Below are 25,160 nucleotides of genomic sequence, written 5' to 3' on the forward strand. Positions count from 1 at the left end.
TGCAGGGAGCCACCTTAGCGATGCCGATCTGCAGTAACATGTGCATTGTCCAGAGATCTAGTAATGTATTTTTGCTTTACTGTATTTCTCTGTTGCTTTGATCAGAGAGTCTTCTTGAATTAAGTGGCTTAACTATGTGAAGACTCGGGATTTTTGTTTTAATTTCACTTATGAAATTTATACAGATACATGATGCAAGTCTAAGACAGAAACGAGTTGCTGATGTAGACTCCTGAGTGTGCTGCCTTAAATAGGTGATTATAGTGGAATACAGGAAAGAAGTTGTCTGATCTCTCAGACTGTAGCAGCATGGTAGCTGAATTGTAAGAAACAATGCTGGAACAGGGGTCTATGCATCCTGCTTTAGCTCTTCTGAAATGTAAAGGCAACTCCCCAAAGGAAGGTGACTCACAGAGTGTCAGTGTTGCTGGTGTTCGCTCCAGTTGTCTTTGCATTCCCCTTCACAGTGGCATTGGGTGCCATGGCTGGCCTGAGACTTCGGGGACTGGCATCCTCCAAACTTTATCAGCGCCGACAGGATCAGCTAAGTGGCACAGGGTCGCTCCTGAGCACCAGGACAGATACGGCAGCTGGGACGTGTGGGTATGTCTGTGAGATGGAGGGAATGGTATTGCCGAAGCCTTTTCCAGGATTTGATAGATGCTCGGTTCTGGTGGTGGGGCTTTTTTATTTAAAGAGGGAGTTGTCTGCACACAGCCAGAGGGGATGAAGTCTGTTTGTTTTCATTTTCTATGTACATTACAAAGGAAAGGACTTTCCTGATGAGGAAGCTTTCAGTTTTTAACAATAACAGGAAAGCAGCAATGGAGAACCTTTCCTGTTTCAAAGCACTGGACTGGACTGTTCAGAACCAGCATTACTGCTGGTCTTGTTCATGGTGAAGCATTTAGGCACTGTGGTGAAATGCAGTCATTTTTCAAAATGCTGATACAATTCTACCATTCCTTGTACATTTCTTCATGTTGTTGATGTTTCCCAGTGCTGAGTGAGCACTGCTAAATGTGTCTTTTTAGTAATTGGGGATTGTTTACTGGAAATAAGCATTGCACTGCACCGAGAGGGATGAAGTGCAGGATTTTTTCCTGTGTGAATACCAACAGATTCCATTGCTGCTGCTGCTCTCAAAGGTCTGCACGGTTGTGGTTTCCCCTGCAGACCAACTGTACCAACATTGCATTTTGCTCTCGCCTGAAATGTATGAAGGAGTGGAATTTTTGTAAACCTCTGGATTCCTCAGGTAGCACTTTGCTGTTGCTGGTAGGCCAAGGAGAGATGGGGAACCACAAAGATTTTTTTTCTCCATATTGTGACCATTTTTTTTGTCTTTTCTTGCTTTTTGTTATCCCTGTGTAGAAAATGTGAACAAAATGTGTTTATTTCATTGAAAGATTGGGGGCTGCTTGATCAAGGAAGATATGCTGAGAGAAACACGATTCATTTCTTATTGAGCGAGCTGAAAAAATACTTAGATAGGGAATTAACTGAAAAATCAATGTAAGCAGAAGGAGAAGTACTGTGAATGTTAAGCTATGCACGTAGTATTATCAAACACACAACAAATCACACATCGAACAAATGGGACTTTTTTTCCCCTCTGGCATTTTATGACAAGTTTACCGACAATGTTAAAGCAGTTAAATCAGTTTGGGAAAGCTGTCCAGATAAAAGTCAATTGCAGTGAACAGATTTTGGAAGAACGATAAGGGCAGTTGAGGGCTGTTTCTCAGCAGAAGTTCATGAACTGATACCCTTCCTCTTTCTTTTTTCTCTGTATTAGTCACTGTCTGTGGAATGAGTCATAAAGTCTGGTTATTGTCTTGGCAATTTTTTTTTGTCATTGCCAACATTAAGGACTTAAAGCCACAAATCCTCAACCACGCTATGAAGGTGGGAAGAAGCCCCTCTGCTAGAGTGCTGTGATTTCTTTTTTCTTAGCTACTGGCATCTATGATACACACAAGTGGTGTCAGCTTTCTGAGTTTTGACTTTTCACTATCCTAGGCATCTGTGTGTGTATACGTACTAGAAATGATGCTGTGAATGCTGTCACATTGTGCTGTGTTCTGGGTACACTCACTTCTACTGGTAGATCAGGACGAGCAGAGAATGCCTTTGCAGGATTCCCTAGCATAGGTATGGTGATAGAGATACACAGGTGCTAGAGCTCTTGTATCTTGAAATGTCTTCCTTTCTTTTTGTATTACAGTAGTAGTAGCTGGTTTTGTCACTGCTTTAGGAGCACACTGCCTAGTCACTGTTCTCTCTCCAGCCTTTAAATGGCCTTTAGTTAAGGGCACAAAGAGCAGCATGTCTTTTGGTGCAGTAGTGTGTGGCCACTGCAAAAACTGGTCTCATAAGCATGTTCTTTGCCTCTTTTGTCACAGCTAAACCACAAGAAATCTGAGGAAGAGCTGTTCGCTAGGCCAGGTAGCGATAGGACGGGGGGTAATGGTTTTAAACTAGAAAAGGGCAGATTTAGGTTGGATATTAGGAAAAAGTTCTTCAATATGAGGGTGGTAGATCACTGGCCCAGGTTGCCCAGAGGTCGTGCAGGCCCCATCCCTGGAGATATTCAAACCCAGGCTTGATGGGGCTGTGAGCAACCTGATCTGGTGACATTGTCCCTGCTCAATGCAGTGTTGGACTGGATCAGCTTTAAAGGTCCCTTCTAACCCAGTGCATTCTGTGATTCTAGATCACACACCACTCCCAACCAATGTCCCTCCTGTAACACAAACCAGCACTGATCCAGGTGCAGTTCATTGTGTTACGCAGGTTCTTCTCAGCATAAACGATTCATTCAGGTCTTTCTGTAACACCTGTACCTGTGGCACAGAATGGGTTTCCCCATTAACTTCCACTTCTCCTAAGGAAGGAATTTTTGGTTTTTTCCCCAGTTGAAAGCAAAGCTGATACTTTGTAATAAATAATTCTGAGAAGTCAAAGCATGAGAAACCCACGCCTACTTATGATGGTAAATATGGGATTTCTGCACATTAGGTACTTTGGCAAAGATAATTTGTTAAAGGTACAACACATAATGGTGAGAGGTTGGAAAAAGCGTTGTTTGAGCACTGGTATTTTTGGGGTTTGCACAGAACAGAATAAGTTCAGGATGTTGAGCTGGTCATGGTTTGATCGCCTTTCCTGTCTTTGTGTCACTACCTTATTGTTAAAGCAGAGGAAGATTCTGTATTTTCCTGAACTGAAAAAAAAAAAACAGCAAACAGAATACAAAGGGGAAAGATTCAGATCTAAACATCTTACGATTGACACAGCACGTCAAACTTTTGTGGTCACTCTTGGCACCGCCATCAAAAGAGTGGTTTTGGTGTTGCTTCTCTTCTCCCCATGCTGCTGATAGAAGTGTTTTTGCAGCAGTGTAGTAAACTGAATAATAAAACTGCTCTGAATTAGAACAGTCTTCCCTCCCCCTTGCAGCCTTGGTTAATTTTAACTTTGAGTTAGTTGAATAAATGCTTGTTTTTGCACAAGGAAGAGGGTACGCAGGAGTGTGAGTGAGATTAAGAAACTGTGGCAAACATGAAAGTAAAACTTTTGAATCAATGCACAGTCATACTTTAAGACAACGCTGAAGTTGCAAAGTTTAACTTGAGTGTAAAAGAATAAAATGTCTTAAGTGAAAACAGCTGCAAAGTCATAAAAGAAAGGAGAGCAGAAAGGCAAAAATCAAGCTGTGATTCTCAAAGAGCTACAGCTGCTGGTTTGTGTTACAGGAGACATCGGTTGGGAGCTGGTGTGTGATTTAGAATCATAGAATGTGTTGCGTTGAAGGGACCTTTAAAGCTGATCCTGCCCAACCCTGCAGTGAGCAGGGACAATGTCACCAGATCAGGTTGCTCACAGCCCCATCAAGCCTGGGCTTGAATATCTCCAGGGATGGGGCCTGCACCACCTCTCTGGGCAACCTGGGCCAGTGATCGACCACCTCATGGGGAAGAGCTTTTTCCTAATATCCAACCTAAATCTGCCCTTTTCTAGTTTAAAACCATTACCCCTCGTCCTATTGCTACATGCCCCAGTGAACAGCTCTTCCCCAGATTTCTTACAGTCACCTTTCAGGTCCTGGAAGGTCGCTATAAGGTCCCCCCGGAGCCTTCTCTTCTCCAGGCTGAACAACCCCAACTCTCTCAGCCTGTTTTCGTAGCAGAGCTGCTCCAGCCTCTGATCATCTTTGTGGCCTCCTCTGGACCCACTCCAGCACTTCAATATCCTTTTTGTGCTGGGGACTCCAAAGCTGGATGCAGTGTCCAGGTGAGGTCTCATCAGAGCAGAGCAGAGGAGCAGGATCACCTCCTGGCCCTGTTGGCCACACTTCTTGTGATGCAGCCCAGGATGGGGTTGGTTTCTGGGCTGCAGATGCACATTGGTGGTGCAGAACAGGGGTGCATTTGGCTTTCGCGGGGAATCTCAATTTCCCAATAGATTTTATGTTGTTTAGAATCAAGGTTTACTGTGGGGTTACTGTGTCACAACAGCCTTCAAATGCTGGTTTCAGAATGGAGAGTCTTGAAAACCTTATCCTTATGAGTGAGTTGGTTCTTATGAGTGTTTATGAGGTAGTTGTTGGTGGCATTGGTGAGTATTGTTCCTTCCCTGGAGTACTGTTAAAGTCTGCTTGGAGAAAGAAAAAGCAATCAGGATTTTTTAAAAAGTTGATTTCATGTTTATAAAGCAAAAAACCAACACAACCTTAGATCGTGCTTTGGTAGTGGTGTGGAGAATGTAAGATTTGCTGTGGTGTAGGAAACTATGAGACTTGCCGGGATGCTGCTTCACCTGGTTTTGTCCCATCCCCCAGAGTAGCGTATTCACCCAATGTTGATGTGAGGCTTTCTTAGTCATGGCTGTTGGCTGGCTCAAGTTTTTGGAATTTGGACATCAAATTCTTTAGGAGGGGAAAAATGCTTCCTGGGGAGATTATGTTTTCAAGTCCTGGTACACGTTTGTGTGATTTAACTAAAGGAGTGGTGGCTGAATACTAAGCCGATTAGGTCTCTTGGCTTTGCTGCAAACAGTGATGTTTTTGTGTTGACCTATTCCTTTGGTACTCTGTCAGGCTATGATCTCTGGTGTATGAAATTACAGGATTTCCTGCTTGTCCATAAGTCCCATCCAGGTCTGTTTTTTAAAGCTCCTTTGTACCGCAATAAAGAAACAAGTTGTAACAAATTTCTGCTAAATCAGTACTCCTTTCTTGAAATTATTACCAGCTCTCCTGGTCTTTGCCACCTTTGGAATTGCAGTGGCAGAAAGAAAGTATCTTAAAGTGTAACAACGTTGAATGTTTATATTATTGAGTACTCTAGTGGTTAAAAGAAAGATCACAGTAACAAGAAACTGAGACTGCATAGTCTTTTTCTCCCTTCTTGGACATGCAATATATGATTTTAAAACTGCATTCTGTTAGTACATAGAGGACATGGATTAACATGATGGTAGGTGTGAAAGTTTTGCGAAAGAGGTTATTGTTCCACATTTTAGGGCAGATAGAGGAAATATCATTTGCATGATTTGTGAGTGTGGCTTTGGGGTTTTTTTTCGCCTCACTTTCTGAGGAAATGAAGCTGATGTATTTGCCAAACCAGCCAGAGAGACTCCTCTCTTCCCATACCTTTTGAACTCTGACAGTTTCAGCTAATATGTCGGGAAGACAGAGGTGTTGTATGTAATTATTTTCCAATGAATCTTGTGCACGTTAGCTGCTAGGTTAATTCCTACAGTGAGGGGGAGACTAGAGTGGGATATCAGTGCTTATTGCACATCAGAAAATCCTCAGAGGTGCACATACTGAGACCAGAAATCCCAAGAAATCAGAATCATTGCACTTGCTGCTCTACAAACTGCTGTTTTATTTAAGATTTTGGATATTTGATATTAGCAGGGTGACAATAGTGGGGTGATAGACTGGTGAAGAGAAGTGTATGGTAGGGAAGTCTGCTCCATGAGCTCATTCTGCCACGTGTGAGTTGCAAAACCATTATTTCTGACTGATGTCAGTCCCAAGGTGACTTATTGGTCTTTGGTTTTAATTTCTTTCTGTGTGAAAGGGAGTTTAAAGCAATGGAAATGTTGTGTTCACAGCTGTTGAAGAAACTTGGATGATGTGAATATACTTGTGCGATTGGCTGTGACATTGCTCATGTTCTTACTCTTGTCTTTACTCCAGTAACATGTCGGATGCTCTCGCGAATGCGGTGTGTGAACGCTGCCAGACTCGGTTTGATCCTGCGGAGAGGATTGTGAACAGCAATGGGGAGCTCTATCACGAAAACTGCTTTGTCTGTGCTCAGTGTTTTCGTCAGTTCCCAGAAGGACTTTTTTATGAGGTGAGGTCTTACGCTGCGTGTAAGAGAAGGGAAATATCTCCATTAAAAGGCAAGGAATTAAGGGAAAAGTCTGGCAGAAATATGAATTTCCATCTTTCTTGCGTGTTTAATTCCTTAGTCCTAAACTATTTTTTTGGAGGGGCTTCTGACTTAATTTCTTTTTGTTTTCTCTCACATACTCCTTCCTATACATCAGTAAGAACAAAAACTGTATGCTTGCTCTCTGGGTAAAAGGTGCTGAAAGAAGAAAACAGATAATGCTTCTTAATATTTCATTAGCAATAAGTGAATCTTTGTCTTTATTTTTAGATATTTCGTACCAAACTTTTCCAATTGAGCAACTGAAATTGGTGAACCCATTTAATAATGAGGTTGAAATATTTTTGCAGAATATGTGTGAGCACATATTTTGAATAATACATTGTTTTCAACATGCTGCGTTCTTAACTTGCCATGAGTTTTAGTATCATGTAGGAGGAGTAGTTCTGAATTACATGAATTAAAAAAAAAATAAAGAAAAAATTAAATAAAAGCCAACTCTAGCAAAAGGGCTTCAGACACTTCAAGACTTTTACTGTCTTATAACAGCATTGCAATTGATTTAACCGTTCGTTATGCAAATTCATCGTAAAACTGAAGCCATATCTGGATATTTCTTTAAGAAAAATACCTAGGAGTTTAAAAACAGGTGAGAGGGGGCTAGAACTATAAAACTTGACTGACCTTGGCTAATTGGTCATTCCAGTGGAAAATCATCCTGAACTGTCAGAACATAAGAGTAGCTCAGTTATTCATGAGGGCTCCTTTTCTGTTGTTTTGTTCCAGTTTGAAGGTCGAAAATACTGCGAGCATGACTTTCAGATGCTGTTTGCCCCTTGCTGTGGGGAATGTGGTAAGATGTGATGCATGTCAACACCTGGGGTACGGGGCTGTGCAAACCTCCCACCATTGCAGTGACATCTGGCCCTGGGCTGGGATTGTTGAGGTCATTTTAAGGAGCAGGAGCTCTGGAGGGCAGCAAAGCGTGATACCAGCAGTGATTTTGGGGTATCCTGGTTCTGGAAAGAATTGTTTTTTTCAAAGTTGGGCTGTAGTAGTTCTTGTGGAGTTAAAGTGGAAGGGTTATGAAGGGCAGTAGTCTTTAAATAAGACTGTTTTCTGCATGCATCTCAAGCTGTTGCTTTCCTTTTGCAGGTGAGTTCATCATTGGACGTGTTATCAAGGCAATGAACAATAACTGGCACCCAGAGTGTTTCCGCTGTGAGCTCTGCGATGTAGCACTTGCTGACCTGGGTTTTGTGAAGAATGCAGGCAGGTAAGATAGAGCAGGAGCTCAGAAAGCTCTGTCAGTGTGATACTGGTACAGCAGTTTGATGCTGAGAGTGGTCAGTTGGTTGTATACCAAGAGGCAAAACCTGAAAAGGTCTGGTAGAAGCTTTAGGAGATGGGAAGTGGAATGAAGAGCAGTGTTGTTTCATCCAATGAAATGTGTAGAAAGCAGAAACTCCAGTTTTGGTAGCTAGTGGATGGCATCTGGAAAAGAAAGGGATTTCAGGCAAAATGCTGAGTAGAAAGTGAGAAAAAGGGATTATGTGATCCTGGGCAGGCTATTTATCAAGTGAGCTGCCGAGCAGGAAATCCAGACAGAGCAAAAGGCCAAGAGAATAACAGGAGGATTACAGCAAAGCCTGTTCAGCATGTGATTCCCCTGGTCTTCAGAAATCATTCCTTTTATGTACAGAACAATAAAAATTAGTCCTAAAGTTTGATTAATGTCTTTAATTAAGAAATAGGAAATAAAAACATTAAAGGGTACATAAAATTTATACAAAAGCATACCGTGATAAGAAAACAGAACAATCCAGCAGTTAGCAGACAGTGTTGCACAATTCATAGTTAATCTCAGGCTTTCATATGTCTCGAGCAAAGCCAAGTAGTTTTCTAGAGTTTATATTCTCACTAACTCTCACTAGAGTTTCTGTTCTCACCATACGTGTGCCCTGTCCAGCAGGGAGCCCTCTCTGTTCCCTCTTCTCTTCAGTCCTGCGTTCAGCTTCTGGTTTTGGAGTTGGGCATAACTGATTTTCTTTTGACACCTGATCTTGTTAGAATGGGCTGTTGTGGTGTCACGTAGGAGGGTTCCTGGGTGTTTTGGGATGGCAGCCAGGATTGAAGCAGTTCAAGCAAGATAAAGTATGATTTTGTAGTTTGTAGACCAAATCTAAAATGGTAAGGAGCTCATTACATAAAAAATATAATTCACCTGTGACATGATTTCCTATAATATCTATCTCCATAGCATGGAGTCATTCTTCTAGTAAATATTATTGGAAACTCTTGGGTTCTTTTTCCCAGTTTTCATTGTACCTGGTCTTCCCTAGCCTGCTAGAACTGTACTTCTGTTTGCAGTTTCAGTAAGACAAGAACATATGAGCTATGTTGTCAGAGGCGTTCTTGCTAATTGCAGTCCCATAAAAATGACACAACTTCCCTCCTCAGGAGTAAGTTTAACTCTGGATGGACTCTCTGCACGTTTGTGCTCTCAGCTGATTCTGATGGAGCAGAATGTTCTTAAGTCAAAGCAGTGACAAAAGTCCTGTTCACAGTTCAGATTTCGCACTTAGTGAGCTCTCATTTGTCTTACCCTCATATGTTTGAGGCAACATTACAGTCTTTTTAACACAGAACAGGTTGCACAAAGCCTCACGAAATTTCTCAGCCACAAAAAAATACATGACTGGGTCAAAGGCACCATTCAGACTTGTGAGACAGGAAGTGATGCGGTTACTGAGGGCTAGAATACGCTGTGTCTCACAGGAAGTTTTTGTCCCGTTGTAATGGAGAATATAAATGTAGCGATTGACATGATAAGGTACAAAGCAGATCAGAAAGATCATCAGGACCATGATGATCATTTTGATAGCTTTTTCTTTCAGGTGTTTCTCAACTCGGTTCCCGCTCTTTAGGCTTCGGATGATTAATAAGTAGCAAGTCACCGTAGTGACAAACGGGAAGGTGAATGCCACTGCTAAGGACACAAGGGCATGACGTGATGCCTTCTCTCTGTAGAGCTGCAGGCACACGGTTGTGTTGTTCATCTCGACTGTCTGCACGCTGAGCAGCAGAGGTGCCATTGCCACCCCCACTATAACCCACAGGAAGGCACAGGCCAAATGGGCGTAAAGGGACCTGCGGAGCTTGATGGATTTCACGGGATGCACGATGGCGAGGAACCGGTCCACGCTGATACACATGAGGAAGTAGATGCTGGCATACATGTTGAGGTAAAAAAGGAAGCCGGTGAGCCTGCATGGGATCTCACCAAATGGCCAGTGATTACCAGAAAAGTGGTACACCAGCCGGGTGGGAAGCACCAGCACGAAGGACAAGTCAGCCACAGCAAGATGCATCAGGAAAACGTTGGCAGGTGTGCCTGACTTTTGGTCCCGAACAAAAAGCCAAAGGGCCAAGGCGTTGCCAACAAAAGCCAGGATGAAGTCCAGGAAGTAGAAAGTGGCAAAAAGGATGTTCTCGAGGGGTGTCTCTTTGCCACATTGCTCTGACGTTTCCAAAGAGAAATTCGGTTGATTTGAGCAGTTGAAGAGTAGACTTGGGGGACCTGCTGGGCTGTTCATTTTTCACCACAGTTTTGAAGAAAGAACAAAACTGAACCCTGAAAGAATTGAGACAGTATATTACAGAAGAGCCTGGTTTGGTGAAGGAAAATACCCCACAAACCCAAAAAACCCACCCAAAACAACACACATGGAAATCAGTGATGTCTCCTGTTTGCTAATGTTGGTATTTAATTGGACAGGTTGGTCTGAGTTTAAACACTTACATTAAAATTCTGAATACCTCCTGCTCTGCTGGGTTTTCCAGACCATTAATTCCAGTTGAAGGAGCTACTCTACAGAGCTAGCAAGCTGATCATGAGCTTGTCTCCAGCCTGAGCTGAGATCAGTTGTATGGCAGAGCAGTGAAATGCTTACTGTCTGGTTAGTGGAAGAGTGGAAGTGAGTTCTTTATGTCTAGCTAGGAAGTATTTGCTGTGTTGAATTTGAAAGCCTGATTGAGGACTGAATAGTTCCTAATGAATCAGCTCTTCTGAACACAAATATCTGTTGTAAGGTGACCTAGCTTAGAATATCTGTCTTGTTCCTAGAGGGAGTAGAAGACAGGTCAGGTCTTGCTGTTACTAAAACACCCACAAGGTTCCTGAAAATCTTTGAGAATTATTTTAGCCTGAATTCCTGTATCTAAGGCGAACACATCTACTTCCAGTGTAGGAGGAAACTCTTCAGATGGGTAACAGCATCTCATTTGGACAGCAAAATCACTGAATTGACTCAGAAGAAAATGTTGGTGACGCCTGTGCTGGGGGTTACTTGTCAAAGTGTCACCCTTCCCTGCAGCTTTCTTCTTCTCCCACCATAACTGTCTCTCCCTCAAAAGCCTGAGCTCCACTGTAGCTTATCCAGGGCCTTTTCCAAGTAGCATCTTAGTAAAGCTGAGCTGAGCTTTGCCAGTCTCTGTTGTCTCCAGGATCTGGAACAGCAACAAAAATGAACCTTTTCAGATGATTGCTGATGCTGTTAGACTAAATTTTTATTCTCAGGCAGAACCTATGCTCTATGTTGAAATCTTAACATCGTTAGACAGTTGATCAAGGCATTACACAGTGCATGCAACTTTCCAACAAAACAGATTCAGATCTCTAAAAATATTGGTGGCTGATCAAGAAACTGAAATTGGATTAGGAACAGACCAATCTATTGGAAAATATTAACAAAATCCCAAGGTAATTCCTATGTTTTGTGTGGCTGCTGTCACTTCCAGGTGGACAGAAGACTACAATAGCTAGAGATGAATATGCTGGCCCACTTCTGTGTAGTTCACAGGTGAAGAGACAAAAGTCAATGGAAGGGAGATGGAATGAAATTCAGAAACTGAAATTTCTTCATATGGCCACAGAGGGGCTTTGTTACTCCATGCATTGCCTAAATATCCCCCATGTTTATGGCACAAAAAAGACTCCAGGTTTGAGCGTGTGGGTACTCAGAGCCTACTGCCAGCTGTATCCTTTGTAGCCCTAGAGACAGGGACAAATTATTATCTTGGTATTACTAGAAGTGCATGTGCAAGGAAGACTGTACAGCCCTTTTTCCCAGGGGACGTTTTATCTATAAAAATACATGTGAAATCTTGCTTTTGTGTGCAGAAGGAAAACTCCCTATTGCAAGTTTCCGTGTGAATTTCCTGGGTTTGCAGAGGAGCCCACAGTTTTTGTTCCTAGTGTTTGCTTGTCCCTTATGAAGTAAAAGCTGCAAGTATTTTTGAACAAAAGATGTGAAAGTTTCTATGTGATAGCAATGTTGAATCCTCAAATACTTGTCCTGGATGGAATTAGTTTAAATATATATCTTCCTATTGCATACCGAAGGAGAAATACAGTGAGGCCATGCCTTTTTACTGGCTGTTGATTTACAGTGGTACCTGTTATGTGATGTCCTGGCTCTGTAGCCCTTTTTGTGCCAGGCACCTTGTTTGAAGCTGAGGAGGGACTTTTTACAAGGGCAGGTAGCAACAGAACGAGGGAGAATGGTTTTAAACTGGAAGAGGGGAGATTTAAACTGGATATTAGGAAGAAATTCTTTACTGTGAGGTGATGAGGCCCTGGCCCAGGGTGCCCAGAGAAGCTGTGGGTGCCCCCTCCCTGGCAGTGCCCAAGGCCAGGTTGGACGGGGCCTGGAGCAGCCTGGGCTGGTGGAGGTGTCCCTGCCCATGGGGGTTGGGCTGCGGGGGTTTGGGGTCCCTTCCAACCCAAACCATTCTATGATTCGAAATATGCTTTTCAACGGAAAAAAATATTTTAAAAATCAGGTGATCTTTATATAGACATACCTGTGATGGTCTGATAGCTGAGCATTACTCTCTACATGGTTGTGACACCAGTGAGAAAGCAGTAAGTGCTGGCTTGCACCAGCTGAAAAGGCAGAAGCGAGGCTTGTCTTATGGAGCAGACAGGGCCATCACTTGTCTTAATGATAGTGATTGAAGTTAATTCGGGAAGCAAAGCAGTGAGCAAACTTTTCCCCTGTTTACAAGCTAAGTACTAGGGGGTTTAGCAGCAAGATTCATTGAACAGGTTCTATTTGAGCTGATTTCCTAAGGAGAGTCTTTGGGATTCAGGTTCAGCTGAGTGTCGGTGCCAGACACTTAAAAGTCGAGAGTTTTGTCCTCGCTGATTGGCAGCATTGAGTCTGCCATCGATTTCTATCTGAACATGCTTTTACTTAAAAATCCTGTAGAATGGAGCAGAAAGAAGAATGTCAGAGCTATCCAGGATCCCAGTATGGCCGTGTCAAGAAGGGGAAGGCTTTGAGCTGATGATAAAATTGAAACAGATTCAGTCGTTTCACAGGAGAGCTGCTCTTCCCTAATTTACTTTGAGAAGAAGGTGAAGGGAGGTATTTTTCATTGCCTGGTCAGAAATCATAGAAAAGAGAAGTTTTGCTTGGGTTTTAAATTAGAAGGGAATTCCAATCAAGTTTTTTATTTTCTTTATGATTCTCTTCATGAAAATTGTGGTGTAGCGCTTGAGTAGGTTAGGAAAAGAGCTGATATGTCTCTAGAGTTAAGTGTTGAGCTTATTTTGAGAATTTATACATTTTCAGCAAAATGCTGTGACTTTAACAGTTCTGGGTGTATTTGTAATTGTAGACAGCGTGGAAACCCCTTTGCTGTTATTTACAGCTGCACTTCTGTTTTGCCTGATTTTATCCCATCAATTTAAAAGAAATGTGTTGAATTTTTAGGTTTTTCTTCTTTGTGACTTGTTATACTTAAACCTAAGCACTCCAAGTCCTAGAAAGCTTGCTGCACTTGTCTGTATGAATGCTAAGGGCAAACTGGGAGCCTTCCCAAGTGACCTGGAATGTGTAATTTGTGCTAGGCTATATGGTGCAGGAGGCTTTAGCTCCACAGACAGCAAACTCCTTTAGGAGTCTGGCTCATTGTCCAATAATTTCCACTTGGATTGCGCTCTTGGTGTCGTGCGAATATTTCCTGATTTACATATTGCTAAACAGAGCCCTATTCTGGAATGAGCCATTATCCCAGGCCTCCCAGGGCTGAGCTGTAGTGGGAATGTCACTGTTCATTTGTAATGCGTGCACACTGAAGATATTTTATGCACTGCTTCTCTTCTGCTCAGAAACAAGCAGGATAACAATCTACAGGGCTGTCAATATAGAAACAACCCGATTACCCTTTCAGCAGATGCTCTACCTATCATTAATGCAACGATTAATAAGCAGAAGAAATAGTTCATCCTAAGTTAGTTACCTGGCTGATTTGGAGGTTTTTGTTATAATGCAGATAAATTTGCAGTATATGTTAGGGTTTGTGGTGGATTTCAGCGATTTCTGTTCTTGCTCTCGGGTAGAGCAGTTTCTGGTTTGGGGATATGCTAGTTTAGGAGTTTCTATGATTGTGGTTGTAGTCTCTTGTCCAATGGTAGCATCTCCTATCTTTGACTGAAAGTACTTTTCATTAGAAATAAGCCACTTCTGACTGAAATTCTCCTGAGAATCACTCCCTGCTGAGCCCCCCACCTCTCAGCTGAAATACTTGTTTCCTCTGAGCATCAAAGCAGCATGAGAGAGCACTGGATGTACCATAGAACTGCCGGTTTTCCTGTCACAAATGGATGGATGTTAGGTACAGAAGTTTGAAAACTGTTGTGTTTTGGATGAGTGGTGTAAAGAAGAGTGAAGAAATTCTTCTTTGAAGTTCAAAAAATGCTGCCTGTTCTTAATTTCAAACATTTCCATTATATTCATCTGCCTCTGTGTGTGTGTGTGTTTCCACCTCACTGACACCAGCTAAAACTAATGCCACTAGGAAAGCCCCTCATTATTCTGCTAATAGAAGTTTGTCTCTTACCTCTTTGCAGTGCAGTCCTGTGGGTGGAGTATAGGGTCCTTTGGGAAAATCTCAAGGAACTCCTTCTGATGACAGCAAACCAAATAGGAGCAAGAACGGTGAAAACAAGATCATCCAAAAAGAGCACAGAGTTGCAGAGTTGCTGAGGGTGGAGAGGGGAGCCCCTCTATATAGTGTCCTTCTGGCTCTGATAACGCATTATCAGCTCAGTCACGCAACAGAGCAGGGGAGAGGACACCCCGGCACTGAAGAGCAGTCTTCATCCCAGCTGACCCCTTGGCGTGGAGGTTGCTGCTGCTGTTACAGATATGACTGCACTGTATGAATATTCCAGTGTTCATGGTGCTTACTGAAGGCTGCTGCTGATCCCCCCGCCGTGAACACAGACTTCTCGGAGTCCCCTGATTATTTGAGGAGGGTGGAGAGCAGCATTGTTTGGAGGAAGTCTGGTATTAATAGGCACAACAGGACATTTCAGAATGGGATAATTCCATAATGGTGGGATTGGGAAGGGGGAGAGAGAGAGGGGCGGCTGCTATGGTAACAGCTTAGCCTGCCCAGCACTTCCCTTCGCTCGTAATAGAGGAGGGTCTATGGGACGGCAGGGAGGGTTTGTGAGCGGGGAGGGGTTGATAATGGTTTATCAGTGCAAATGGCTGAAGGCATCTTATTCAGCTGCATGAGAGGGGTCTCTTTCAGGACACTTGCTTCAGGGTCCCTATGTCCTGCCCTGTATAATTACTCTGCATTTGACGGTGCCGAATAAAATTGATGCCTTTATGCTGAGATGAGCACAGCTGCATGTTTCCTTATAATGGGGTGCTGTCTGCTTTTTCTGGACTCCGTCTGGGCAGACAGTAGTTCCAACCCTGGAGAGAAACTCCTGCTGACAGGAGGACTCAGATTTGGAGAGAATAATAATGATACTTAGCACTTAGACAGGCGCCTGCCAGCTGAGGGTCATCACTGTTTTAGGTCTCACAACAACATCTGTGTTGTATTCTTATCCCCATTTTACAGATCTGAGGGTAAGTGATTCATCACGCCAGAATTTGGGAAGGGGCCCTGCCAAGAACCCACTACTTCAGCCATAAATCTACCCTTTCCATTTGAACTTTTCCTTTTGTCTGATGTCTTTTGAGAACGACCTGTAAATCTCAGTGAGTGTTTTGCATAGTGATACAGTGAAAGGAATTAAGCAGGCTTGTCTGTTTTGTGACAAAGAAAGCCACAGAAGTTTTCATTTTATCATCAGTTCTTCCCAGCCTGCAGCATTGCAGCCAGTGGGGTAGGTAACAGGCAAGTAAACTGAACAGCTTCTCCTCAGAGCTTGTAAAATATTGAGATAAGACTGGTGGATTCCACAGACTTTACAGAAGTTTTTTAGACCTTTGCCCAAGCTTTTCTACCAGAAATTTGGCTTATTTGCATGTTTAGGACTGTGCCTGCAGTACGTTCAAGGGCAAGTAATATGATTTAGTGTTAGGTAGTCAGTGGTAGTTGGACTTGATGATCCTTATGGGTCCCTTGCAGATTGAGATGTTCTATGGTTCTGTGTGATAGGAACATGTTTACATTTACCACATACAATTGCGTCCTTCTTTATTTTCTTTAACTTGAGACTAAAAGGAATTTGTAGGCAGAAGAGCTAGGATTCTTGTTTGTCCTAGCTGTTGAAGACTAAGGAATCCAGTCATGGTAAAGGCATTTGAGCAATGTGCTTTGGTTTAATGGTTTTTATTCTTTCTCCTTGACACCTCCTGCCCTCTCATGCTGTCATGCCTCTGGTACGGCTGGATCCCATAGTTTTATAGAGAAGGTGTTGCCACCTTTCCTTGCCAACCTCTCAGAAAGGATCTAGAAGAACTGGAAAGAATACCTAGAAGAATGATGTGAAGATATCATTAATGGGATAGAAATCAGTGAATGTTGGAGGAGTATTCTGAGAAAATACAGCTCTGTGACTGCTCTAGCCACATACTCTTTTCTGTGCAAGATACTGGAGTAAAAGATGTTTAGTCTGAGTTCACGAGACACTTCTGTTACATGAAGTACATCTTGCAGCATGCCATGTGCATCATTTTAGGAGAACTGATTTCTTCATTTTTTCCTTTCTTTCCTTTGTTCAAATAGACATCTGTGCAGGCCGTGCCATAACCGTGAAAAAGCTAAGGGGCTGGGCAAGTACATCTGTCAGAAGTGCCACCTGATCATTGATGAGGAGCCTCTGATGTTTCGGAACGATTCCTACCACCCGGATCACTTCAACTGCACCCACTGCGGGTATGTTCTCATCTTCCAAACTGACAGCAAAGGAGAGAGAGGCACTGTTCAGTCAGCAGTGCTGTCCTTTCCAAGGCCTCAACTTTGCTGCCTTCACCTTGTTGAACAAACAGAAATTGCATGAGGAGAAATTGAAAGAAATTTGGAAAGCCTACAGGAACTTTAGTTTCATTTTGCCATTCAGTGTTCTTCTATCCTAAATTTGAATGACACTTTTATGCTGAAATTTAAAATAGTTCCTTGGTATGCACTTACCCCAAAGGTTTTGTGCAGATTAGAGTGATAGTGATGTCCAAAGATGGCTGTTGCCAGACTATTCAAAATAGTTTCACTTTGTATTCCTGGATAGAAACAAAAGATGACTTGGAGAGCTGTGTCAGTCTGGCACAGTCCATTACCTGTCTGACCTGAATTACTTACCATGAAGGCAGTATAACTGAGCCACAGCACTGCTTTGGAATGGGGAGCAGTGCTGGAGAATCAAGGAGATGGGTTTGCTGGGATGCTCCTTGTACCTGAGCCATCCCGTTCAGAGGTAGTCTGAGTCTTTGCATGGCACTGCATCGTTCTATGTAAGTGCACCTCAGATTTCTGCCAGAGCATCCAGCTGCAGACATGGTACTCCACATATGTTATTGTCTGGCAAACTGAGAAAGCAATTTTAGAAAGATGAGTTGACAGTAACTGTATTTTATTAGCCTATTTTTAGTAATGCATTTGTAGCATGGAAGTATGTGAACTTTCAAGTTTAGTCTTCCAAAACTTCTTTTTGAGCATTGAAGAGCTTTGCTTGGTGTTTGTTCTTCAGGGACGTGTTTGTGTTTACAGGAAGGAGCTGACTGCTGAGGCCCGGGAACTGAAGGGAGAGCTGTATTGCCTGCCCTGCCACGACAAGATGGGAATCCCCATCTGTGGAGCCTGCCGCAGGCCTATCGAGGGACGAGTGGTCAATGCTCTGGGAAAGCAGTGGCACGTTGAGGTGAGGCCTCGCTGGATCTGCAGTGCCCTTCAGCAGTCATTTGGGAGGAGGACTGGTGCTAGATGGAAGCTGTAGGCGTTTGCCTGATCTGTAATATGAGATCAGACAAAGCCCAGCTGCTTGTGTTTCAGGTTGTCTTCACCTTCCGTGAGTGAATGAGTACAGCAGGGCTATCAGGGTTGCCTAAGAAAGCTATGCTTTCACAGTAGTAATAACCTTAGTTTTAAAATGCTTGTGTGGCATTGTAAAGATTCTTGCAGAGTATGGTTCACTGAATAGCATTTACTAATAATAAATTTACATATTCACTATGATGTATTTTCATGTATCCTCTCCAACCTCAGCTAACACAGCAAGTTAACGTGCTCTGAAGTTTTTTAGTGATGAAGTTTTTTAGTGATGTATATTTTTACTGATTTGAGCCTCCTAGAGCTTGAACTGAGAGATGATGTTGCTTGTCTGAAGTGCATTCATACCAGCTGTGGTTGATGGTCCTGTTTCTCTTCTCTGGAATAAGCAAGATAATGGTCCACAAGTCCATCAGTGTAGACACAAGATGATTGCCCTTTCAGCAGGTCTCCTACTATCTTTAATACAGTTCTTATTTACTGTAGCATGCAAAACATTTCCTCCACTCTTTTACTTCCATAAAAATTTTCTTGCCTGAGTTTCATTAAAGCATTAAGGCGTAACAGTTTTAAACTGAAAGAGGGTAGATAAAGATGAGATATTAGGAAGAAATTCTTTGCTGTGAGGGTGGCGAGGCCCTGGCCCAGGGTGCCCAGAGAAGCTGTGGGTGCCCCCTCCCTGGCAGTGCCCAAGGCCAGGTTGGATGGGGCTTGGAGCAGCCTGGACTGGTGGAGGTGTCCCTGCCCATGGGGGTTGGACTGGATGAGCTTTAATGTCCCTTCCAACCCAAACCATTCTATGATTCTGTGATTTAAGTGTCTCGGATTGAGCCATGATTTGTAACCTTGCAAGTTTTTCCCTGGTGATGGAAAAGTCACTTTGCCTGCTACTGAATGTCTTTTCTTCTTCTTTCACAGCATTTTGTTTGTGCCAAATGTGAGAAGCCCTTCTTGGGGCACCGACACTATGAGAAAAAAGGACTGGCTTACTGTGAAACCCACTATAATCAGGTAAATTCTGCCATCTAGACTGTAGGTACTTGCTCTGACTTGCAAATGCTTTTTTGCATTTTACATATGCAAAGCTATGCAGGTTTTGCATCATCTGAATTTGTAGAGGCAATGCAATATTAAGAAATGAGTTAGATTTAAAAGAAAACGTTGTTTTTCTTGGTAGATGTGGAAAGTGATGATGGGAATGTAATAGAAATGTCTTGAGGGTATTGATTTTTCTTCATGCCATTGACAAAGAAAAACACTCACCATAGGTTGTGATCAAAATTCCTGTAATTCTACTCCAAAACGACTTGTGTGGTGTTCTTTGACAATTACTTGCTTCCATGGGCCTAAGACAAATGCTGCATTGTCTAAAGCATAAGAAAAGTACATTTCAAAAGCCAATCACAACCTATTTTTTCTGTATGAGTCTATTGACCAGCTCTGAGTTTGGTATTTTCTTCTGTCAGATAAATTGGTCTCTTGGTGTCTTAAGAGATAAGTGTTACTGGTTTGCAAGTAGCTCTAAGTTTTCATTTTATGTTTGTAGTTAAGCATCAGAAGATGTTTGTCAACAGTAAGCATCATACTCTACCACCCCTTTTTTCTCCAAATTGCCACGTGTACGGGACTTTAAGATCACATAACAGTGGTAGAGTGTGAGGCATCAACAAGAAAGGTTTTGTAGTACTTAGTGGTGTGAGATCCAAAGGAATATAGACTATCTGGCAAGTCTATGAGGAGTTATTCAGAGGATTTAAATTGGTGTATTTGGGGGCTACTGCGATGTCTGGGAGTTCTTTGATTGTTCAGATTTACTGTTCACACCAGCTGGGTAATTTGGGGAGCACGAGTGGTCAGTAACACGAGTTCTTGTTATTATTTCTTTTGCTGTGCAGCTCTTTGGAGATGTCTGCTACAACTGCAGCCACGTGATAGAGGGAGATGGTAAGATTTGTTCTCTCCGTGGTTTGGGTTGCTGTCCTTGTTCCATTTGTTGGTGCAGCTGTTGCGGTCCCACACTTGCAAGGCACCAGTGTTTCTTTTCACATCTGGCCTCATTTGAATTTGGATACAAATCCCAATTCAAATAATGCAGCAGTTTCCTGTTATTCTGTGCTTTTGCTTTTGCAGTGGTATCGGCTCTTAACAAGGCCTGGTGTGTGAATTGCTTCTCCTGCTCCACCTGCAACATCAAGCTCACACTGAAGTAAGTCAATGTTTATATTTTGGAACATATGAGACACTTGCCCATCAGGCAGAGTATCAGCCCGTGCCATGACCCAGTGCCTCTCCCAGGGGCAATGCACCTTTCCTCTGTGTTTATAATTCCACTGACTTCAGAACTACAAAGGAAGCTGGGACACAGCATCCTCTCTGATGTATTTTCCTTCATTCATCTGTTCTGTAAGAAGGTTGGGTAAAAGGAGAACTCCTCCAGCAGTACTGGAGGAAGGCTCTAAGCTTTGAGTCACTGCCTGTCCTGAAATACACACAGCCTCCATGTCTCCTTAGGCTGGATGCTCCCCTCAGTTAGGGCATTTGCGATTGTGCGGATCATTTTGAAGGAAAATACTGTGCTAGTTACCTCAAGTAGTAGAAGAGGAACAGAAAACAAAGCAATCCTACATTTCTTCCTGTTCAAGTTCAAACCCTTATCCTATTACACTGCATTAGCCCCACTGGCCTTGTATATGAAGGAGCTCTAATTCATCACAAAGAGGACCTTGGAAGTGACACTTGCAATCTGTGATAACAACATTATTATTCTAGACCGTTGCACACAAATATATGGAAAAATCTTGCTCCTTATTGAACTGGCAATATTAAAGACCCCAGTTCCCTGATAAGAACCCAGTCTGTGTACTTTTACATGACCAAACAAGGCAGTGAGTTGTTTTATACATGCAGTAAAACGTGAACAGCATTTGCATAGATGCATGGAAACTCACTTTAGTGAAGCATATAGTTTGCAAATACCATTTTTTAATAGCCCACTGTTCTTTGTGTTAAACGAATAAGTTTGTGGAGTTTGACATGAAGCCTGTATGCAAGAAGTGCTATGAGAAATTCCCTCTGGAGCTGAAGAAACGCCTGAAGAAGTTGTCAGAGCTGGCATCCAAGAAGGCACATCCCAAAGCTCTGGATTTAAACTCTGCTTAAACAGGTCTGTCAGGCTGCTGACTGCGCTCTTGCAGTCGTAGGCTGCTGCTCACAGCAGCTGCTGGTTACACAGGCAATTACTAAGAACAAGTGAAACCAAAGATAAGTATTACCTTCCCCTGCTGCTCGTAGTGTAGCTTGTATCTTAACTATCCCTTTTCTTAAGCAATTGTGTGATACTGGCAGAAAGCAGAATATGAATTGAGCAGTTTACTTTACAGGCTCGTTATTAATTTGCTAATAACAGCTTACTCTGCCTTTGTGGACTTGGACACAGTCTTTCCTTCCTCAGCTGAACTGTACTTCTCTCTCCCTTCCTCTATAGTCTAAGAAAGCTTGAGTGTAGAAGAAATGTGCAGTTTGCTCTTTTTCAGTTGAAGTATAAAACTTTCTCTTCTTACCCTGGGTGAAGACACTTTTATTTTAATTTTTTTAATATGTAGGCAAATACTCTGAAAGCTGTCGCTCTTTGCTACATGCAAAATGTTCTGGTCTTTCTCCAGATTCCTACTGAGCAGATCCGGATGCTGTACGGTCCTTCTGGTTCACAGGTTTAGTGAGAAAGCCCAGGACCAATAGCTGTGGCATCTGCACTGCCCACTTGTCTGGCTTAGGCTCAGTGTTAAGACAGCTGAAGTTTTTTGCTTCCCTGTTCAGTACTAAGGAGATTTCAGCTGTCAAGGCCGTATCAGCCTCTTCAGAGTAGTTGAGCCCTCCTTAAGGAGGAGATGGCTATGGGAAATGAAAAAAATCGTTGGGAAATGAAAAAAATCGTTAGAAAATGTCACTGTGATTTCCTCAACGTCTTCTCTACCACTACACAGGTACTAGAGCTGCTAGTGGTCAGCACAAAGCATGTCCTGTCCCCTGATAGAACTGACAGTTCTTGAGGCACTGTGGCTGGAGCCTTGGTTATTCTTTTGCATGGTGAAGTCTAAGTGCTCATATGATACCAATTTAAGTGCTTCAATTCCCCTGGCCTTCTCACTTTATCTGAAAGATGTGTGTACTCTTGTTGGTCATGCTCCAGAAAGCCAAATTACATGAAGGCATTTCTCATATTTACAGTTTGTAGCAAATGTGATCTTATGCAGAAAAAACCCAGGAAGTCTTTTTCTTAAAATTTTCACCCAAATAAGAGTTTCCTATCACCTTTCTTCATAGGAGCTAGGTGCACTTAGAGAGAGGACCTCAGACAGGAATCTGTGTATCTTAAGCACATAGTTCTGCTCTGTAGTTTTGTCTGTTGCTGGTGAAGTTCTGCTGATCCTGCTGCTTCCGCTGGCACAACTCAGGGTGCTGAGAAATTTCCTAGTTTTGAACATTCTCAATGGTTTTTTAGGGGTGAGCCATCATCAGTGCTGTTCCCGAGTCCACCTGTGTGTTGTAAAATCACGGTGAGCTTCTGAGACCTCTAGAGGTGTCCCCCATAGTTTCTTGTGCTGAACTAAGCTGAGCAGCCTGAAAATCTCATTCTGTTAATAGTTGGAAGCTGTGCCTGCCCTTTTTGGGAGGGAGACAGAATGAAAGGCACAGGAAGACTGCTGTCCCTTGCCTGATTTCAATCTTCCAAAAAGTGGCTAGTTTAGTAGGTGTAGTGAACACAGCAGTTGGGCCTAGGTATCACCCTGCAGCCCCAGGTTTAATCAGCTAGCAAGAAGTTAAAGCTTCCTCACTTTTTGTATGAGTGAGCAGCATACTGGGGCAATAACCTACCTTAAACCTGTCCTCACTGCCATCACATTCTGCTCAAAATAGATCTGAGCAAGACCGTAGATAAAGCATTGAGAGCTGTGGACACACCTGCTGTAGCTGCTGCTCATGGAACTGCACCAGATACCGCAGCAGCGGTGGGAGATCCTCATTAACTGTGTGCAGATAAGAATCCCATATGCAAGACCATCTCTTAGAAACTGGCTTTGCTAATTCAGTTTTCTTCAGCTGCTTTGCTTTTTGTTGCTCTCAGTTACCATAAACTTTTAACTGGGGTATACTTCATCCACTATATAACACTGATGAGGGGACAGGCCTTAATTTTAATTAATAGGACTCTTTGATCCACTTCTGACCAATATGCACTGTAGATTACAGTAGTAGTAGCTGCTTTTGTCACTGCTTTAGGAGCACACTGGCTAGTCACTATTTTCTCATCAGCCTTTAAGGCATCTTTCAGTTAAGGGCACAGAGAGCAGCGTGTCTTTTGGTGCAGTAGTGTGTGGCCACTGCAAAGACCGGTCCTTTAAGCCTGTTGTTTGGCATTTTTTCACAGCATAAACCACGACAACCACTGATCCAGGTGCAGTTCATTGTGTTATGCAGATTCTTCTCAGCATAAAACATTCAGGTCTGTTCTGTCATCTGTCACAGGCCATGTCTAATGCTAAATCTGAGCAGCTGTGTGTCTTCAGCCTCCTGAGAAGGCGGTGGAGGAACACACACAGCTGCAGAGTTACTGCTAAACATGGAAAGACTGCATGACCAGCAGGCAATAGGTAATATTCTTTCAGTGGCCACTCTCAAGTTCAGCAATGGAAAATCCATGTATGTACTGATGAATGGAATTGCTTTTGTACTGCAAGTAGAGATTTAGTGTGTGCTGTCACTTTGTCTCATGTTAGAAATCCAGTTTTCAAAGGATGGGATTTGGATTCTGTCCTGATCTTCAGAGTATTTCCCAAAATTGGTGGAGGAAGAAATCGTAATGCCTGATTTCTGTAATAGTGGAGGGTGATGTTCTCTTAGTATCTCTTAAATTATTTAACTATTAATTTTTCACAATTATTTTTCTGATACTCCATACTCCATAGCCTACGATGAGCAGAGCTACAACGGTGTATGTTACTGGCTTACCTTTTGTGAGACGGGGGAATTGAAGGAGTAGGAGAAATAACTAGAAATAGTTGAAATGCATCTTCCTCTACTTTTTTGAGTTCACTTTTTAAAAACTAAGTAGAACGGAATGCAGATTTATGAATTCTCTGTAGCATGTCGATAGGCTGACAGGGTGTTTGTTGTAGGTCTTGGTCAGAAATAAGCTGCATGCTTTTTCCATTGCTGTAAACAGACGTGCTGACCAAATTCATCCTAGGTACCACACCACTGGAGAGCATAGACTTATCTCAAGGTTGAACTTGGCTCAGAAGTCCACACTTACTAAAAGCTGTTGTCTCATTATGTACATGTATCGTTTACATTCATATTTATACATGTTGAACTAAAGTCACTAATATTCACTGAGTACACTTGAAAATGGTTTTGCTTTCCAAAACTGCAGTATGTGAAGCTTGTTTGTAGTCAAAGGCTATGGTAATCACTTGCAATCGTTTTTCTTTATGGCACCCTAATCTGCTCTCTAGGGTTTGTGTCCTGGTCTGTATTTTTATGGCAGTCTGCACAATCTAGGCAAATATTGTTGTACCTTCTTTACAGAGAGTTCCTAAATGTCGTGTGGTTTGTATTAGATGATGTGACTGACACATTTTCAGAAGGGGTTGGATGGTGAAGGACTAGATTGCAGGCAAACATGTAATGCAGTTGTACTAGTCTGTAAAGCACTGTGAGGTGCTGAGGATGGTGCTGAGTAAAAGAATTGGCAGCTGCTTGCCTTGTTTCAGGTTTTGGTGAGTTGTATGGATTTTGCACTGTGTGGAGCTCTCGTTTTATCACACGCTGCTTGTGCTGTCTAAGTAAAACATGATTGTGGATTGAAATGTTGTAATACTGTACCTTTTTGTGTTCCTGTAATAAAGTTAACTGTAATACCTTTTAAATCTTCGCACAAAGAAACAAATGTAAAAAAGTTGTGTATTGTACAGTAAAAAAAATGACATTTGCAATGCTGAGCCAGAGCATTTCACACTCTTGTGATTGTCCGGATTTGATGCACTATTGTGCTGAATTGGTGTTTTGGACCTGTGCTGCTTCTGTGGTGATGTGTTGGTTGATGAGGATGTGCAAAACCAGGTCTCATCCTTTTAGAGGCTGTGCTGAACACATTGTGTTGTGTATGCGATGAGTAGATGGGATGCTATGCTCATTTTCAGGCTGTAGTGGATGCTTGGTAGGTTTAGGTTACATGGATCTAGAGTGAATATTCAGTTTTCTTGTTGTGAAAGACATCGTGGTCAGTTTTCTGCAGAGTTTATTTAAAAACCAGAAACAATACAGTTCTTTTTGTACAGGTGAAGTATTGGATGCTTCTCACTTACAGCAAGTTTGATCAGACATGGGGGGACAAAACAACTCCAGGTCACTAGTCTCCAAAGTTTCCATTGCCAGCAATGGACATGACAG

The 25,160-nt window shown here is 42.6% G+C and overlaps 2 protein-coding genes across 2 annotated transcripts; one reads left to right on the top strand and one right to left on the bottom strand.

Annotated features, from left to right (window-relative positions):
- Positions 1-481: 481 nt before the first annotated feature.
- Positions 482-20,867, top strand: LIMS2 (LIM and senescent cell antigen-like domains 2). The gene is made up of 10 exons (XM_010188006.1): positions 482-558; positions 6,212-6,371; positions 7,197-7,263; positions 7,566-7,686; positions 16,452-16,601; positions 17,430-17,580; positions 18,627-18,719; positions 19,604-19,652; positions 19,839-19,914; positions 20,720-20,867. The coding sequence occupies exons 1-10, from the start codon at positions 482-484 to the stop codon at positions 20,865-20,867; spliced, it is 1,092 nt and encodes a 363-aa protein (XP_010186308.1).
- GPR17 (G protein-coupled receptor 17) lies at positions 8,972-10,006 on the bottom strand. Its single transcript, XM_010188005.1, has one exon. The coding sequence runs from the start codon at positions 10,004-10,006 to the stop codon at positions 8,972-8,974; it is 1,035 nt and encodes a 344-aa protein (XP_010186307.1).
- Positions 20,868-25,160: the final 4,293 nt, after the last annotated feature.

The sequence above is a fragment of the Mesitornis unicolor genome, unplaced genomic scaffold (assembly GCF_000695765.1).
Source record: "Mesitornis unicolor isolate BGI_N332 unplaced genomic scaffold, ASM69576v1 scaffold39077, whole genome shotgun sequence".
NCBI classification, from domain to species: domain Eukaryota; kingdom Metazoa; phylum Chordata; class Aves; order Mesitornithiformes; family Mesitornithidae; genus Mesitornis; species Mesitornis unicolor.

Excerpts from the sequence above, each read along its gene's own strand:
- LIMS2 (XM_010188006.1), top strand. The coding sequence starts at position 482 with ATGGCTGGCCTGAGACTTCGGGGACTGGCATCCTCCAAACTTTATCAG. Across the intron at positions 7,264-7,565 it reads CCCTTGCTGTGGGGAATGTG|GTGAGTTCATCATTGGACGT; the intron begins GTAAGATGTGAT and ends TTCCTTTTGCAG. Across the intron at positions 19,915-20,719 it reads AACATCAAGCTCACACTGAA|GAATAAGTTTGTGGAGTTTG; the intron begins GTAAGTCAATGT and ends TTTGTGTTAAAC.
- GPR17 (XM_010188005.1), bottom strand. The coding sequence starts at position 10,006 with ATGAACAGCCCAGCAGGTCCCCCAAGTCTACTCTTCAACTGCTCAAAT.